Source organism: Salmo salar, chromosome 03, assembly GCF_965601325.2.
Source record: "Salmo salar chromosome 03, fSalSal1, whole genome shotgun sequence".
Taxonomy (NCBI): domain Eukaryota; kingdom Metazoa; phylum Chordata; class Actinopteri; order Salmoniformes; family Salmonidae; genus Salmo; species Salmo salar.
The window spans coordinates 99,410,001-99,427,500 of NC_138293.1; the positions used below are offsets into that span (position 1 = coordinate 99,410,001).

At 44.3% G+C, this 17,500-nt stretch overlaps 1 protein-coding gene across 1 annotated transcript in view; it reads right to left on the bottom strand.

The window, feature by feature from the left end:
- LOC106593943 (xylosyltransferase 1) overlaps nucleotides 1-17,500 on the bottom strand; it is a 51,815-nt gene that overhangs the window by 23,728 nt on the left and 10,587 nt on the right. The window contains exons 2-3 of the mRNA XM_045715892.2: nucleotides 11,415-12,012; nucleotides 3,660-3,832 (exon numbers count right to left, since the gene is read on the bottom strand). Of these exons, the coding sequence (XP_045571848.1) occupies nucleotides 3,660-3,832; nucleotides 11,415-12,012 (771 nt within the window). The remainder of the gene's footprint in view (nucleotides 1-3,659; nucleotides 3,833-11,414; nucleotides 12,013-17,500) is intronic.

Consider the following 17,500-nt stretch of genomic DNA (forward strand, 5'->3'; position numbering starts at 1 on the left):
GCAGCCAGCTCTAGAAATGTTTTATTTTTACTTTATTTAACTAGGCAAATCAGTTAAGAACAAATTCTTATTTACAATGATGGACTACACCGGCCAAACCCGGACGATGCTGGGTCAATTGTGCGCCACCCTATTGGGCTCCCAATCACGGCCGGTTGTGATACAGCCTGGATTTGAACCAGGGTGTCTGTAGTGACGCCTCAAGCACTGAGATGCAGTGCCTTAGACCGCTGCCCCAAACGTCTTCCATTTAACAATGATGGAAGCCACTGTGTTCTGACATGCACTGTCAACTGTGGGTCTGAATACTTTTTTTGTTAATACATTCGCAAAAATGTCTAAAAACCTGTTTTTGCTTTGTGATTATGGGGTATTGTATGTAGATTGATGAGGAAAACAATTAATTTAATCAATTTTAGAATAATCCATGTGTAAAAAGTGAGAGTGTCTGAATACTTTCCGAATGCACTGTATATAGTAGTAGTGTGAGGTATTGTAGATGGTCTGTAATAGTCTACATGTATATAATAGTAGTGTGAAGTATGGTAGATGATCTGTAGTAGTCTACATGTATATAATAGTAGTGTGAGGTATGGTAGATGATCTTACCTGGTCTACATGTATATAATAGTAGTGTGAGGTATGGTAGATGATCTGTAGTAGTCTACATGTATATAATAGTAGTGTGAGGTATGGTAGATGATCTTACCTGGTCTACATGTATATAATAGTAGTGTGAGGTATGGTAGATGATCTTACCTGGCCTACATGTATATAATAGTAGTGTGAGGTATGGTAGATGACCTTACCTGGTCTACATGTATATAATAGTAGTGTGAGGTATGGTAGATGATCTGTAGTAGTCTAGATGTATATAATAGTAGTGTGAGGTATGGTAGATGGTCTGTAGTAGTCTAGATGTATATAATAGTAGTGTGAGGTATGGTAGATGGTCTTACCTGGTCTACATGTATATAATAGTAGTGTGAGGTATGGTAGATGGTCTGTAGTAGTCTAGATGTATATAATAGTAGTGTTAGGTATGGTAGATGATCTTACCTGGTCTACATGTATATAATAGTAGTGTGAGGTATGGTAGATGATCTGTAGTAGTCTAGATGTATATAATAGTAGTGTGAGGTATGGTAGATGGTCTTACCTGGTCTACATGTATATAATAGTAGTGTGAGGTATGGTAGATGGTCTGTAGTAGTCTACATGTATATAATAGTAGTGTGAGGTATGGTAGATGGTCTGTAGTAGTCTACATGTATATAATAGTAGTGTGAGGTATGGTAGATGGTCTGTAGTAGTCTACATGTATATAATAGTAGTGTGAGGTATGGTAGATGACCTTACCTGGTCTACATGTATATAATAGTAGTGTGAGGTATGGTAGATGATCTGTAGTAGTCTACATGTATATAATAGTAGTGTGAGGTATGGTAGATGGTCTGTAGTAGTCTAGATGTATATAATAGTAGTGTGAGGTATGGTAGATGACCTTACCTGGTCTACATGTATATAATAGTAGTGTGAGGTATGGTAGATGGTCTGTAGTAGTCTAGATGTATATAATAGTAGTGTGAGGTATGGTAGATGACCTTACCTGGTCTACATGTATATAATAGTAGTGTGAGGTATGGTAGATGACCTTACCTGGTCTACATGTATATAATAGTAGTGTGAGGTATGGTAGATGATCTGTAGTAGTCTACATGTATATAATAGTAGTGTGAGGTATGGTAGATGATCTGTAGTAGTCTAGATGTATATAATAGTAGTGTGAGGTATGGTAGATGATCTGTAGTAGTCTAGATGTATATAATAGTAGTGTGAGGTATGGTAGATGATCTGTAGTAGTCTACATGTATATAATAGTAGTGTTAGGTATGGTAGATGATCTGTAGTAGTCTACATGTATATAATAGTAGTGTGAGGTATGGTAGATGGTCTGTAGTAGTCTAGATGTATATAATAGTAGTGTGAGGTATGGTAGATGGTCTGTAGTAGTCTACATGTATATAATAGTAGTGTGAGGTATGGTAGATGACCTTACCTGGTCTACATGTATATAATAGTAGTGTGAGGTATGGTAGATGGTCTGTAGTAGTCTAGATGTATATAATAGTAGTGTGAGGTATGGTAGATGACCTTACCTGGTCTACATGTATATAATAGTAGTGTGAGGTATGGTAGATGGTCTGTAGTAGTCTACATGTATATAATAGTAGTGTGAGGTATGGTAGATGGTCTGTAGTAGTCTAGATGTATATAATAGTAGTGTGAGGTATGGTAGATGGTCTTACCTGGTCTACATGTATATAATAGTAGTGTGAGGTATGGTAGATGATCTGTAGTAGTCTACATGTATATAATAGTAGTGTGAGGTATGGTAGATGATCTGTAGTAGTCTAGATGTATATAATAGTAGTGTGAGGTATGGTAGATGATCTTACCTGGTCTACATGTATATAATAGTAGTGTTAGGTATGGTAGATGATCTTACCTGGTCTACATGTATATAATAGTAGTGTGAGGTATGGTAGATGATCTGTAGTAGTCTACATGTATATAATAGTAGTGTTAGGTATGGTAGATGATCTTACCTGGTCTACATGTATATAATAGTAGTGTGAGGTATGGTAGATGATCTGTAGTAGTCTAGATGTATATAATAGTAGTGTGAGGTATGGTAGATGATCTTACCTGGTCTACATGTATATAATAGTAGTGTGAGGTATGGTAGATGATCTTACCTGGTCTACATGTATATAATAGTAGTGTGAGGTATGGTAGATGATCTTACCTGGTCTACATGTATATAATAGTAGTGTGAGGTATGGTAGATGACCTTACCTGGTCTACATGTATATAATAGTAGTGTGAGGTATGGTAGATGACCTTACCTGGTCTACATGTATATAATAGTAGTGTGAGGTATGGTAGATGACCTTACCTGGTCTACATGTATATAATAGTAGTGTGAGGTATGGTAGATGATCTGTAGTAGTCTACATGTATATAATAGTAGTGTGAGGTATGGTAGATGATCTGTAGTAGTCTAGATGTATATAATAGTAGTGTGAGGTATGGTAGATGGTCGTACCTGGTCTACATGTATATAGTAGTAGTGTGAGGTATGGTAGATGATCTGTAGTAGTCTACATGTATATAATAGTAGTGTGAGGTATGGTAGATGATCTGTAGTAGTCTACATGTATATAATAGTAGTGTGAGGTATGGTAGATGATCTGTAGTAGTCTACATGTATATAATAGTAGTGTGAGGTATGGTAGATGATCTTACCTGGTCTACATGTATATAATAGTAGTGTGAGGTATGGTAGATGATCTGTAGTAGTCTACATGTATATAATAGTAGTGTGAGGTATGGTAGATGATCTTACCTGGTCTACATGTATATAATAGTAGTGTGAAGTATGGTAGATGGTCTGTAGTAGTCTAGATGTATATAATAGTAGTGTGAGGTATGGTAGATGATCTTACCTGGTCTACATGTATATAATAGTAGTGTGAGGTATGGTAGATGACCTTACCTGGTCTACATGTATATAATAGTAGTGTGAGGTATGGTAGATGATCTTACCTGGTCTACATGTATATAATAGTAGTGTTAGGTATGGTAGATGATCTTACCTGGTCTACATGTATATAATAGTAGTGTGAGGTATGGTAGATGGCCTTGAACAGGCGTTGGAACTGCCGAGACGCTCTGCCATGGACCACCAAGACGAAGGCGATGCGAACAGGCACAGAAGGGGCAGTCTGCTCTGAGCCCTCATCCCACTGTACATTCACATTGGCCTTACCTGGACACACACACAGACACACACGTACACACAGGGAAGGTAGGAAGAAGACAGGGCTAACTTTATTACTGAAGAAATGCTGTGTTAAATAGTAGAGTGCACAAATAGAACGTTTTATAGAAAGTGTCATTTCTATGGGGACTTCTCAGTATGGAGGAGTAGTATGTTGATGTTTAGATGATGACTTCTCAGTATGGAGGAGTAGTATGTTGATGTTTAGATGGGGACTTCTCAGTATGGAGGAGTAGTATGTTGATGTTTAGATGATGACTTCTCAGTATGGAGGAGTAGTATGTTGATGTTTAGATGATGACTTCTCAGTATGGAGGAGTAGTATGTTGATGTTTAGATGATGACTTCTCAGTATGGAGGAGTAGTATGTTGATGTTTAGATGATGACTTCTCAGTATGGAGGAGTAGTATGTTGATGTTTAGATGGGGACTTCTCAGTATGGAGGAGTAGTATGTTGATGTTTAGATGGGGACTTCTCAGTATGGAGGAGTAGTATGTTGATGTTTAGATGGGGACTTCTCAGTATGGAGGAGTAGTATGTTGATGTTTAGATGGGGACTTCTCAGTATGGAGGAGTAGTATGTTGATGTTTAGATGGGGACTTCTCAGTATGGAGGAGTAGTGGGGCGTTGTGAAAACAGTAGGTTTTTACCTTCCTGCTGCACTGGGGCGTTGTGAAAACAGTAGTTTTTTACCTTCCTGCTACACTGGGGCGTTGTGAAAACAGTAGGTTTTATGGTGAGCAATGCTTTACATTGACTACAGTCCCCTCAAAGCTCATCACCAAGCTCGGGATCCTGGGACCTAAACACCTCCCTCTGCAACTGGATCCCGGACTTTCTGAGAAGCCGCCCCCAGGTGGTGAGGGTACGATGACCCTCAACATGTGTGCCCCTCAGGGGTGTGTGCTTAGTCCCCTCCTGTACTCCCTCTTCACCCACGACAGTGTGGTAACGCACAACTCCAACACCATTATCAAGTTTGCTGATGACACGACAGTGGTAGGCCTGGTGCTTCTACACCTGCATTGCTTGCTGTTTGGGGTTTTAGGCTGGGTTTCTGTACAGCACTTTGATATATCAGCTGATGTAAGAAGGGCTATATAAATACATTTGATTTGATTTGATCACCAACGACAATGAGACAGCCTACATGGAGGATGTCAGAGACCCGGAGCTGATCGAGGACTAAAGGAAATGGAGGGGCGAGCACACATCCATCCACATCAATGGGGCAGTAGTGGGCTCCCGAGTGGCGCAGCGGTTTAAGGCACTGCATCTCAGTGCAAGAGGCATCACTACAGTCCCTGGTTCTAATCTGCATTGTTGAATAAGGGCTCGTAAGTAAGCATTTCAGGGTAAAGTCTACACCTGTTGTATTCTGCGCATATGACAAATACAATGTTATTTTATTTGAGGTTTTTACCTTCCTGCGACACTGGACGCTTAACTTTAGTCCTAGGACAACCCAGCCAGCCAGCCAACCCAGCCAGCCCACCCAGCCAGCCAGCCAACCCAGCCAACCCAGCCAACCCAGCCAACCCAGCCAGCCAGCCAACCCAGCCAACCCAGCCAGCCAGCCAACCCAGCCAACCCAGCCAGCCAGCCAACCCAGCCAACCCACCCAGCCAGCCAGCCAACCCAGCCAACCCAGCCAACCCAGCCAGCCAGCCAACCCAGCCAACCCAGCCAGCCAGCCAACCCAGCCAACCCAGCCAGCCAACCCAGCCAGCCAGCCAACCCAGCCAACTAGCCAACCCAGCCAGCCAACCCAGCAAGCCAGCCAGCCAGCCAACCCAGCAAGCCAGCCAACCCAGCCAACCCAGCCAACCCAGCCAACCCAGCCAGCCAACCCAGCCAACCCAGCCAACCAGCCAGCCAACCCAGCCAACCCAGCCAACCCAGCCAACCCAGCCAGCCAACCCAGCCAGCCAACCCAGCCAACCAGCCAGCTAGCCAGCCAGCCAACCCAGCCAGCCAGCCAACCCAGCCAACTAGCCAACCCAGCCAGCCAGCCAACCCAGCCAACCCAGCCAACCCAGCCAGCCAGCCAACCCAGCCAGCCAACCCAGCCAACTAGCCAACCCAGCCAACCCAGCCAACCCAGCCAGCCAGCCAACCCAGCCAGCCAACCCAGCCAACCCAGCCAACCAGCCAGCCAGCCAACCCAGCCAACCCAGCCAACCCAGCCAGCCAGCCAACCCAGCCAGCCAACCCAGCCAACCCAGCCAACCAGCCAGCCAGCCAACCCAGCCAACCCAGCCAACCCAGCCAGCCAACCCAGCCAACCCAGCCAACCCAGCCAGCCAACCAACCCAGCCAACACAGCCAACCCAGCCAACTAGCCAGCCAGCCAACCCAGCCAGCCAGCCAGCCAACCCAGCCAACCAGCCAGCCAACCCAGCCAGCCAACCCAGCCAACCCAGCCAGCCAACCCAGCCAACCAGCCAGCCAGCCAACCCAGCCAACTAGCCAACCCAGCCAACTAGCCAACTAGCCAACCCAGCCAACCCAGCCAACTAGCCAACCCAGCCAACCCAGCCAACCCAGCCAACCCAGCCAACCAGCCAACTCAGCCAACCCAGCCAACCAGCCAACCCAGCCAACCCAGCCAACTAGCCAGCCAGCCAACACTAGTCAGCCAGGCAGCCAGGCAGCCAACCAAAACCAGCCAGCCAGCACCATCCAATCATTCTAAAGCTATAGATATCCTCTCCTCTCCCTTACTGCATCATCAAAGAGACATATAATCATATAAATTAAATGCTGAATCTAAACCTTAAACTTTCTGGGCGGTTGGATGACAGTCTATCTTTAGTCAAGCTCTGCCCCCCCCCACACACACACACACACACACGCTTTACTCAGCACTTCTCTATCTAACTCCTGTACTAACTAGTGTGTAATTACACTGGCTTGGCGTGGCCACTGCCCTATAGTGAGTAGAGTAGTATACACTGCAGCTCAAATGGCACCCTATGCACTATATAGTGCACTACTTTTTACCAGAGTGTAGTATAAAGTGTACAGGGTGGTGTTTGGGACACACCCATAGAGCAGGGAATGTGTTGGAATGTTCCCTAAATAGATCAGGCACTGGCAAGGCAGCCTCCCTGGGGAGTTCTAGATGGAACCCTCGGGAGAGCCCTTACTTCTGTCTCCAGGGTGACAAGTACCCTTTCCCTCCCTCTGTCTTTCTCTTCCCTCTGGGGATGGCGAGGTGACAAGGAGAAAAGACAAGGAGAGGATACAAGGAGAGGAGACACGGTGAGGAGACTAAGCAAGGAGGAAAGGATAGGTGACAAGGAGGGGAGACAAGGAGAGGTGACAAGGGGAGGAGACAAGGGGAGGAGACAAGGGTAGGATACATGGAGAGGAGACAAGGAGAGGAGACAAGGAGAGGAGACACGGCAAGGAGACAAGGATAGGTGACAAGGAGGGGAGACAAGGAGAGGTGACAAGGGGAGGAGACAAAGATATATGACAAGGATAGGAGACAAGGAGAGGAGACAAGGTAAGGAAACAAGTATGACTGTGGCGGTCATGTAATTTCGGATGAGGGTAATTGTCCAGCCAAATGACTGTGGTCTCTGTACTAACCGTTCAAATAGCAACAAAAAAGTAATAACATGTATACATTTTTAGACGCACATTTTCTCCTTTCCTCCTCCACTCCTGACCACATGTGCTGACATAGAAATAGAATGAATAGAGTGACAGGTTCCAAGACCGTTCTATTCATTGTATTACAGGGCTGTGACGGTCATGGTACTTTGGATGATGGTAATTGGCCAGCCAAATGGCCGCGGTCACTGTAATAACCGTTTGAAATAGCATTTATTTGTTATATATACACTGAACAAAAATATAAAGGCAACATGGAAAGTTTTTCATGAGCTGAAGTAAAAGATCCCAGAAACATTCCGGACGCACAAAAAGCTTATTTCTCTCAAAGTTTATGCAAAAATTGAAAGACAGAGGGAGGGAAAGAGTACTTGTCACCGTGGAGACAGAAGTCAGGACTCTCCCGAGGGTTCCGTTTATGCTGTTCTGTGAAGGGAGTAGTACACAGCGTTGTACGACATCTTCAGTTTCTTGGCAATTTCTCGCATGGAATAACCTTCATTTCTCAGAACAAGAATAGACTGACGAGTTTCAAAAGAAAGTTATTTGTTTCTGGACATTTTGAGCCTGTAATCGAACCCACAAATGCTGATGCTCCAGATACTCAACATAATTGCAAAAGGGTTTTCTAATGATCAATTATCCTTTTAAAATGATGAACTTGGATTAGCTAACACAACGTGCCATTGGAACACAGGAGTGATGGTTGCTGATAATGGGCCTCTGTATGCCTATGTAGATATTCCATTAAAAATCAGCTGTTTCCAGCTACAATAGTCATTTACAACATTTAAAAAAAAAAGTTTACTAGGCAAGTAGGTTAAGAACAAATTGTTATTTACAATGACAGCCTAGGAACAGTGTGTTAATGGCCTTGTCCAGAATGACAGATTTTTACCTTGTCAGCTCGGGGATTTGATCTTGCAACCTTTCGGTTACTAGTCCAACGCTCTAACCACTAGGCTACCTGCCGCCCCGTGCAGACATTAACAATGTCTACACTGTATTTCTGATCAATTTGATGTTATTTTAATGGACAAAAAAAACACTTTTCTTTCAAAAACAAGGACATTTCTAAGTGACCCCAAACTTTTGAACGGTAATGTACTTTTTGATTGTACATGTTATATTTTGTAATAACTCATTATTGTTTCCAGGTAATGTCTTTCTAGTACAGTACCTTCAGAAAGTATTCACACCCCTTGACTTTTACCACATTTTGTTGTGTTACAGCCTGAATATAAAATGTATTAAATAGAGATTTTGTGTCACTGATCTACACACAACACCCCCATCATGTCAAAGTGGAATTATGTTTTTAGAAATGTTTTTTATATTTATTAAAAATGAAAAGCTGAAATGTCTTGAGTCAATAAGTATTCAAGCCTTTTGTTCTGGCAAACCTACATCAGTTCAGGAGTGCTTAACAAGTCACATAATAACATTTTACATTTTTAATAAGTTGCATGAATTCACTCTGACTGCAATACTATGTGTTTAACATGATTTTTAAATGACCACCTCATCTCTGTACCCCACACATACAATTATCTACAAGTCTAATCAGAATCAGAATCCCATGCTCTAAGTATAAAAGCAAAGCTTGCTTTTATATAATAAAAAGCTTGAAAAGGTAGTGGAATGGGGTAATGTCTTAGTGTGGGGTGGGAGGAATGCAATACACTCCCTTGTACGCGGTACAAATCACACTATTGTCAGAGCACCTCCTGGAAGAATATGAATCAGGCTGTTTGAGAAGGTTTGATTCCTAAGCAACCTGCCTACACATTGTTGGAAGAACAATACACCAATATAGCTTCTGTAGTAGGTCAAAGCTTTGTGCTGGAAAACCTTGGTAGTGCATGCATGAAGTACGCATTGTGAATTTCCTTTCATTTTCGGGTTCAGACCAAAGCCTACTTCTCACTTATAAGAATATAGATACACTGACTGTACAAAACATTAGGAACACCTCTCTAATATTGAGTTGCACCCCCGTTTGCCCTCAGAATAGCCTCAATTCATCAGGACATGGACTCTACAAGGTGTAGAAAGCGTTCCACAGGGATGCTGGCCCATGTTGACTCCAATGCTTCCCACAGTTGTGTCAAGTTGGCTGGATGTTCTTTGGGTGGTGGACCGTTCTTGATACACACAGGAAACTGTTGAGCGTGAAAACCCAGCAGCGTTGCAGTTCTTGACACAAACTGGTGCGCCTGGCACCTACTACCATACCCTATTCAAAGTCACTTAAATATGTTGTCTTGCCCATTCACCCTCTGAATAGCACACACACACTATCCATGTCTCAATTGTCTCAAGGCTTAAAAATCATTCTTTAACCTGTCTCATCTACACTGACTGAAGTGGATTTAACAAGTGACATCAATAAGGGATCATATCTTTGACCTGGATTCATTCGTAATGTTTTGTCCACTCAGTGTATATCCCCATTGTAAAAGGTACATTCCCCGGGTGATCAACCTCTACTCCAGAGTTCTATGTTTATTGCTCTGATATTGTCTATTCTGTTTGACGTCTGTGTGGACTTGTGTCTGTGTTCTGTTTGTCTGTTGTCTATTACTGGTCAGCACCTTCTCACTGAGGCAGCCCCTTCTCACTAAGGCAGCCCCTTCTCACTGAGGCAGCCCCTTCACACTAAGGCAGCTCCTTCTCACTGAGGCAGCCCCTTCTCACTGAGGCAGCACCTTCTCACTAAGGCAGCCCCTTCTCACTGAGGCAGCCCCTTCTCACTAAGGCAGCCCCTTCTCACTAAGGCAGCCCCTTCTCACTAAGGCAGCCCCTTCTCACTGAGGCAGCCCCTTCTCACTAAGGCAGCCCCTTCTCACTGAGGCAGCCCCTTCTCACTAAGGCAGCACCTTCTCACTAAGGCAGCCCCTTCTCACTGAGGCAGCCCCTTCTCACTGAGGCAGCCCCTTCTCACTGAGGCAGCCCCTTCTCACTGAGGCAGCCCCTTCTCACTGAGGCAGCCCCTTCTCACTGAGGCAGCCCCTTCTCACTAAGGCAGCACCTTCTCACTAAGGCAGCCCCTTCTCACTGAGGCAGCCCCTTCTCACTGAGGCAGCCCCTTCTCACTGAGGCAGCCCCTTCTCACTGAGGCAGCCCCTTCTCACTGAGGCAGCCCCTTCTCACTAAGGCAGCCCCTTCTCACTAAGGCAGCCCCTTCTCACTGAGGCAGCCCCTTCTCACTAAGGCAGCCCCTTCTCACTGAGGCAGCCCCTTCTCACTAAGGCAGCCCCTTCTCACTGAGGCAGCACCTTCTCACTAAGGCAGCCCCTTCTCACTAAGGCAGCCCCTTCTCACTAAGGCAGCCCCTTCTCACTGAGGCAGCACCTTCTCACTGAGGCAGCCCCTTCTCACTGAGGCAGCCCCTTCTCACTAAGGCAGCCCCTTCTCACTGAGGCAGCACCTTCTCACTGAGGCAGCACCTTCTCACTAAGGCAGCCTCTTCTCACTAAGGCAGCCCCTTCTCACTGAGGCAGCCCCTTCTCACTGAGGCAGCCCCTTCTCACTAAGGCAGCCCCTTCTCACTAAGGCAGCCTCTTCTCACTAAGGCAGCCCCTTCTCACTGAGGCAGCCCCTTCTCACTGAGGCAGCCCCTTCTCACTAAGGCAGCCCCTTCTCACTAAGGCAGCCCCTTCTCACTAAGGCAGCCCCTTCTCACTAAGGCAGCCCCTTCTCACTGAGGCAGCCCCTTCTCACTGAGGCAGCACCTTCTCACTGAGGCAGCCCCTTCTCACTGAGGCAGCCCCTTCTCACTAAGGCAGCCCCTTCTCACTGAGGCAGCCCCTTCTCACTAAGGCACATTCCCGGTGTACTTGGAGAATAGGTGATTATGATATAGTGCACTACTTTTCACCAGGAGCCGTAGGTCTCTATATAGGTAATATGGTGCCATTTGGGATGCATTCACTATGAGACTCACCTTCTATGGTGCAGTATCGAGGGACGGTCTCCGGCATCAGTGTCCTGTCCTTGTGTCTGCAGTACACCTCAGCTATCTGCTGACGACACTCCCTGGTCTTGGCTCTTGACAGAGCCGAGATGGCCTCCTTCCCACTGATCTCACACTGGTGCTTCTCCCTCCGCTGCCCCCGCACAGGAGCCGCAGTCACCAACTTCCTGGGTTGGTGATGTCGCTGATGCTGATTGGATGTTTTGATGGAGGGAGAGGGGGAAGGTCTAGCGGGTTTAGTGGACAGCTGGGAGTGAGGTTTGGGTCGTTTGTATGCGTGGCTATCTTTAAGTCCCACTCCTCTGGGCTGCTGTGGAGAAAGAGTGTACTGCTGAATAACCTCGTTGACCTCATTGGGCAAGGCCTTTCCCAGAATGCCTTGCCTTAGGGCCTTGTCCGGTTTGTGTTTGGCGGCGTTTCCTGCCATTCGCTGGCGCTGAGACAGTGACTGCGCCCCGAGGTTGCTGTTGCTGTCAACAAAAGTGTCAAAGTCTTTGGGGACCGAGTTCTCATTGTTGTTACTATCCAGGAGGACTTTCTCCTTGGGCCGCCAGGAGTGGTAGCCCTCCTGGAGGAGAGAGAGAAGGAGTAAGGGGAGGGAGAGGGGAGGGGAGAGAGGGGGAGGAGGGAGAGAGAGAGTCAGTCAGTGTAACAATAGGAAAAGAGAGTATACAGAGTTCTGTAGGACAGAGACACAGAGAGAATGAGCACTGCACACAGCCCTATCCCATCTGGACAAGAGGAATGCCTATGTGAGAATGCTGTTCATTGACTACAGCTCAGCATTCAACACCATACGTAGTACCCTCCAAGCTCATCATTAAGCTTGAGGCCCTGGGTCTCAACCCCGCCCTGTGCAATTGGGTTCTGGACTTCCTGACGGGCCGCCCCCAGGTGGTGAAGGTAGGAAACAACATCTCCACTTTGCTGATCCTCAACACTGAGGCCCTATTAGGGTACTTGCTCAGCTCCCTCCTGTACACCCTGTTCACCCATGACTGCGTGGCCATGCACGCCTCCCACTGTGAGGGGTTCAGATCACAGACAGGCAATAATATTAAAAAGTATTTAGATAAAGAATAAAAAAACTGTAGAAAATTAAAAAAAACAGCAAATAATTTAATGAAATAAGAAGTCTAATTGTTCTGTCTGTCCCGTTTCCCCCCCTTCTCTTTAGGTGCCAGCCATTCCTACTCCCCCCTCACCTCTCCCTGGCTGTCTGTCTGTTTTTCTGGCAGGCAGGCTGTCGGTCCTGTCTGTCTGTCTGCTTGGCTATCTATGTGTCTGTCTGTCTGCCCTTGTGTGTGTATCTGTGTCATGTGATCAAGCATGGGGAACGCTGTCACTCATAAGATATGTCTGGGACTCTGACACAGGGGTTACAGTGTGTGTGTGTGTGTGAGGAGGGAGAGTGTCAGTAGCAGTGCTATATGATCTGGTCCTGGTATTCCATGTACACAGACCAGCTCTGCCCTTTCCAGGAATATCAATCTAGTTCTGTACTTAGGAATGAAAGGTTCCCTCTGCCCACAAATATACATGCATTTTTATTTTTATTTAACTAGGCAAGTTAGTTAAGAACAAATTCTTATTTTCAATGACGGCCTAGAAACAGTGGGTTAACTGCCTTGTTCAGGGACAGAACAACAGATTTTTACCTTGTCAGCTCAGGGATTCGATCTCGCAACCTTTCGGTTACTAGTCCAACACTCTAACCACTAGGCTACCTGCCGCCCCAATGCAGTATACAGACACAGTATAGACAGTCTTCAGAATACTGTACAGACGGGTCAACGTCCACACACACAGGACTGTGTGAGTCTTGTCTAGGCAGGCTATTTCTGGTGGTACTAGAAAAGAGATCCGGTCCAACATTCTGATAAACTATCTTTACTGCTGTACCACCTGCTACAATCATATCACACACACCCACATGGACACGGATACACAGACACACACACACGGATACACACACACACAAATGGGGGTAACTCAATATTAGGAAGGTGTCCTTAATGTTTTGTACACTCAGTGTATATTACTAAAGTACATTTGAGATCTGATCAAACTGACCAAGCAGAGAGGTTAAAGAAAACGTTAGCTAGTTAGCTGATAGACTCAACTCTGGGTCAAGGCCAAATTGATATTACAATGTGATATTACAACGCTAGATATTACAGAGTGAGAAACTCAAGCTATAGGAAGAGGTTCAAAATAGAGAGGGTGTTATCTTTAGTAGAGCTAACGATTAGAGAAATGTACTATCTCATTGTGACACGCCTGAGAATATAATACAATATGACAAACTCAGAAATAAAATGTTCTGTTGCTATCAGATGTAAATGAGAAACTTCACTTTGTTCTGGGAGAGATTTCTCTGTCTGTCTACCTCTCTCTTTCTCCTCTCTCTCTCTCTCTCTCGCTCTCTCTCTATACTCTACTGTACTGAACTATACTCTACTGAACTGAACTATCCTCTACTGAACTGAACTGTACTGAACTGAACTGAACTGTACTGAACTGAACTATAGTCTACTGAACTATCCTCTACTGTACTGAACTATCCTCTACTGTACTGAACTATCCTCTACTGAACTGAACTATCCTCCACTGAACTAAACTATCCTCTATTGAACTATCCTCTACTGTACTAAACTATCCTCTACTGTACTAAACTATCCACTACTGAACTGAACTATCCTCTACTGTACTAAACTATCCTCTACGACTGAACTATCCTCTACTGAACTGACTATCCTCTACTGAACTGAACTATCCTCTACTGAACTAAACTATCCTCTACTGAACTGAACTATCCTCTACTGTACTGAACTATCCTCTACTGAACTATCCTCTACTGTACTGAACTATCCTCTACTGAACTGAACTATCCTCTACTGAACTGAACTATACTCTACTGAACTAAACTATCCTCTACTGAACTGAACTATCCTCTACTGTAGTGAACTATCCTCTACTGTACTGAACTATCCTCTACTGTACTGAACTATACTCTACTGTACTGAACTATACTCTACTGAACTAAACTATCCTCTACTGTACTGAACTATCCTCTACTGTACTGAACTATCCTCTACTGTACTGAACTATCCTCTACTGTACTGAACTATCCTCTACTGAACTAAACTATCCTCTACTGAACTGAACTATCCTCTACTGTAGTGAACTATCCTCTACTGTACTGAACTATCCTCTACTGAACTGAACTATCCTCTACTGAACTAAACTATCCTCTACTGAACTGAACTATCCCCTACTGAACTAAACTATCCTCTACTGAACTGAAATATCCTCTACTGTACTGAACTATCCTCTACTGAACTGAACTATCCTCTACTGAACTGAACTATCCTCTACTGAACTGAACTATCCTCTACTGTACTGAACTATCCTCTACTGTACTGAACTATCCTCTACTGAACTATCCTCTACTGAACTGAACTATTCTCTACTGAACTGAACTATCCTCTACTGTACTGAACTATCCTCTACTGTACTGAACTGTCCTCTACTGAACTATCCTCTACTGAACTGAACTGTCTTCTACTGTACTGAACTATCCTCTACTGAACTAAACTATCCTCTACTGTACTGAACTGTCCTCTACTGAACTATCCTCTACTGAACTGAACTATCTTCTACTGTACTGAACTATCCTCTACTGTACTGAACTATCCTCTACTGAACTGAACTATCCTCTACTGAACTATCCTCTACTGTACTGAACTATCCTCTACTGAACTATCCTCTACTGAACTGAACTATCCTCTACTGTACTGAACTATCCTCTACTGTACTGGACTATCCTCTACTGAAGTAAACTATCCTCTACTGTACTATCCTCTACTGAACTGAACTGTCCTCTACTGAACTATCCTCTACTGTACTGGACTATCCTCTACTGAACTATCCTATCCTCTACTGTACTGAACTATCCTCTACTGAACTGAACTATCCTCTACTGAACTATCATTTACTCTACTGTACTGAACTATCCTCTACTGTACTGAACTATCCTCTACTGTACTGAACTATCCTCGACTGAACTGAACTATCTTCTACTGTACTGAACTATCCTCTACTGAACTAAACTATCCTCTACTGTACTATCCTCTACTGTACTGAACTGTCCTCTACTGAACTATCCTCTACTGAACTGAACTATCTTCTACTGTACTGAACTATCCTCTACTGAACTAAACTATCCTCTACTGTACTGAACTGTCCTCTACTGAACTATCCTCTACTGTACTGAACTATCCTCTATTGTAGTGAACTAACCTCTACTGTACTGAACTATCTTCTACTGTACTAAACTATCCTCTACTGTACTAAACTATCCTCTACTGTACTGAACTATCCTCTACTGTACTGAACTATCTTCTACTGAACTAAACTATCTTCTACTGTACTAAACTATCCTCTACCGTACTAAACTATCCTCTACTGTACTGAACTATCCTTAACTGTACTGAACTATCCTCTACTGTACTGAACTATCCTTAACTGTACTGAACTATCCTCTACTGTACTGAACAATACTCTACTGAACTATACTGAACCTAACTATACTGAACTATCCTCTACTGAACTGAACTATCCTCAACTGTACTGAACTATCCTCAACTGTACTGAACTATCCTCTACTGTAGTGAACTATCCTCTACTGTAGTGAACTATCCTCTACTGTACTGAACTATCCTCTACTGTACTGAACTATCTTCTACTGTACTAAACTATCCTCTACTGAACTGAACTATCCTCAACTGTACTGAACTATCCTCTACTGAACTATCCTCTACTGTACTGAACTATCCTCTACTGTACTGAACTATACTGAACCTAACTATACTGAACTATCCTCTACTGAACTGAACTATCCTCAACTGTACTGAACTATCCTCTACTGAACTATCCTCAACTGTACTGAACTATCCTCTACTGTACTGAACTATCCTCTACTACAGTGGTTCCCAACTGTTTTTCAGTTACTGTAACACCAAGTAAATATGGCTCTGTCCAGACTTCCCTTGAAGTACCCCCTCATGTGCATTTTACCAGTAGCCCTATGGTCCGATGAGTCTTCTCAAGTACCCACTGTGGATAGGCCAAGTACCCCTGGTTGGGAAACACTGCTCTACTGTTCTGTTCTGTACTGTACCGAACTATACTCTACTATTCTGCTCTCTAATGAACTGTACTGTTCTGTAATCTACTGAACTGTACTGCTCTGTACTCTACTGAGCTCTACTGTGCTGTACTCTACTGTTCTGTATTCTACTGTACTCTAGTTGTTCTGTACTCTACTGTTCTGTACTCTACTGAACTCTAATGTTCTGTACTCTACTGAACTCTACTGTTCTGTACTCTACTGAGCTCTACTGTTCTGTACTCTACTGAGTACTCTTCTGTACTCTACTGAACTCTACTGTTCTGTACTCTACTGAACTCTACTGTTCTGTACTTTACTGAGCTCTACTGTGCTGTACTCTACTGAGCTCTACTGTTCTGTACTCTACTGAACTCTACTGTTCTGTACTCTACTGAACTCTACTGTTCTGTACTTTACTGAACTCTACTGTTCTGTACTCTACTGAAATCTACTGTGCTGCACTCTACTGTACTCTACTGTGCTGTACTCTACTGAGCTCTACTGTGCTGTACTCTACTGAGCTCTACTGTGCTGTACTCTACTGAACTCTACTGTTCTGTACTCTACTGAGCTCTACTGTGCTGTACTCTACTGAACTCTACTGTTCTGTACTCTACTGAGCTCTACTGTTCTGTACTCTACTGAGCTCTACTGTGCTGTACTCTACTGTTCTGTACTCTACTGAACTCTACTGTTCTGTACTCGACTGAACTCTACTGTTCTGTACTCGACTGAGCTCTACTGTTCTGTACTCGACTGAGCTCTACTGTTCTGTACTCTACTGAACTCTACTGTGCTGAACTCTACTGAACTCTACTGTGCTGTACTCTACTGTTCTGTACTTTACTGAACTCTACTGTTCTGTACTTTACTGAACTCTACT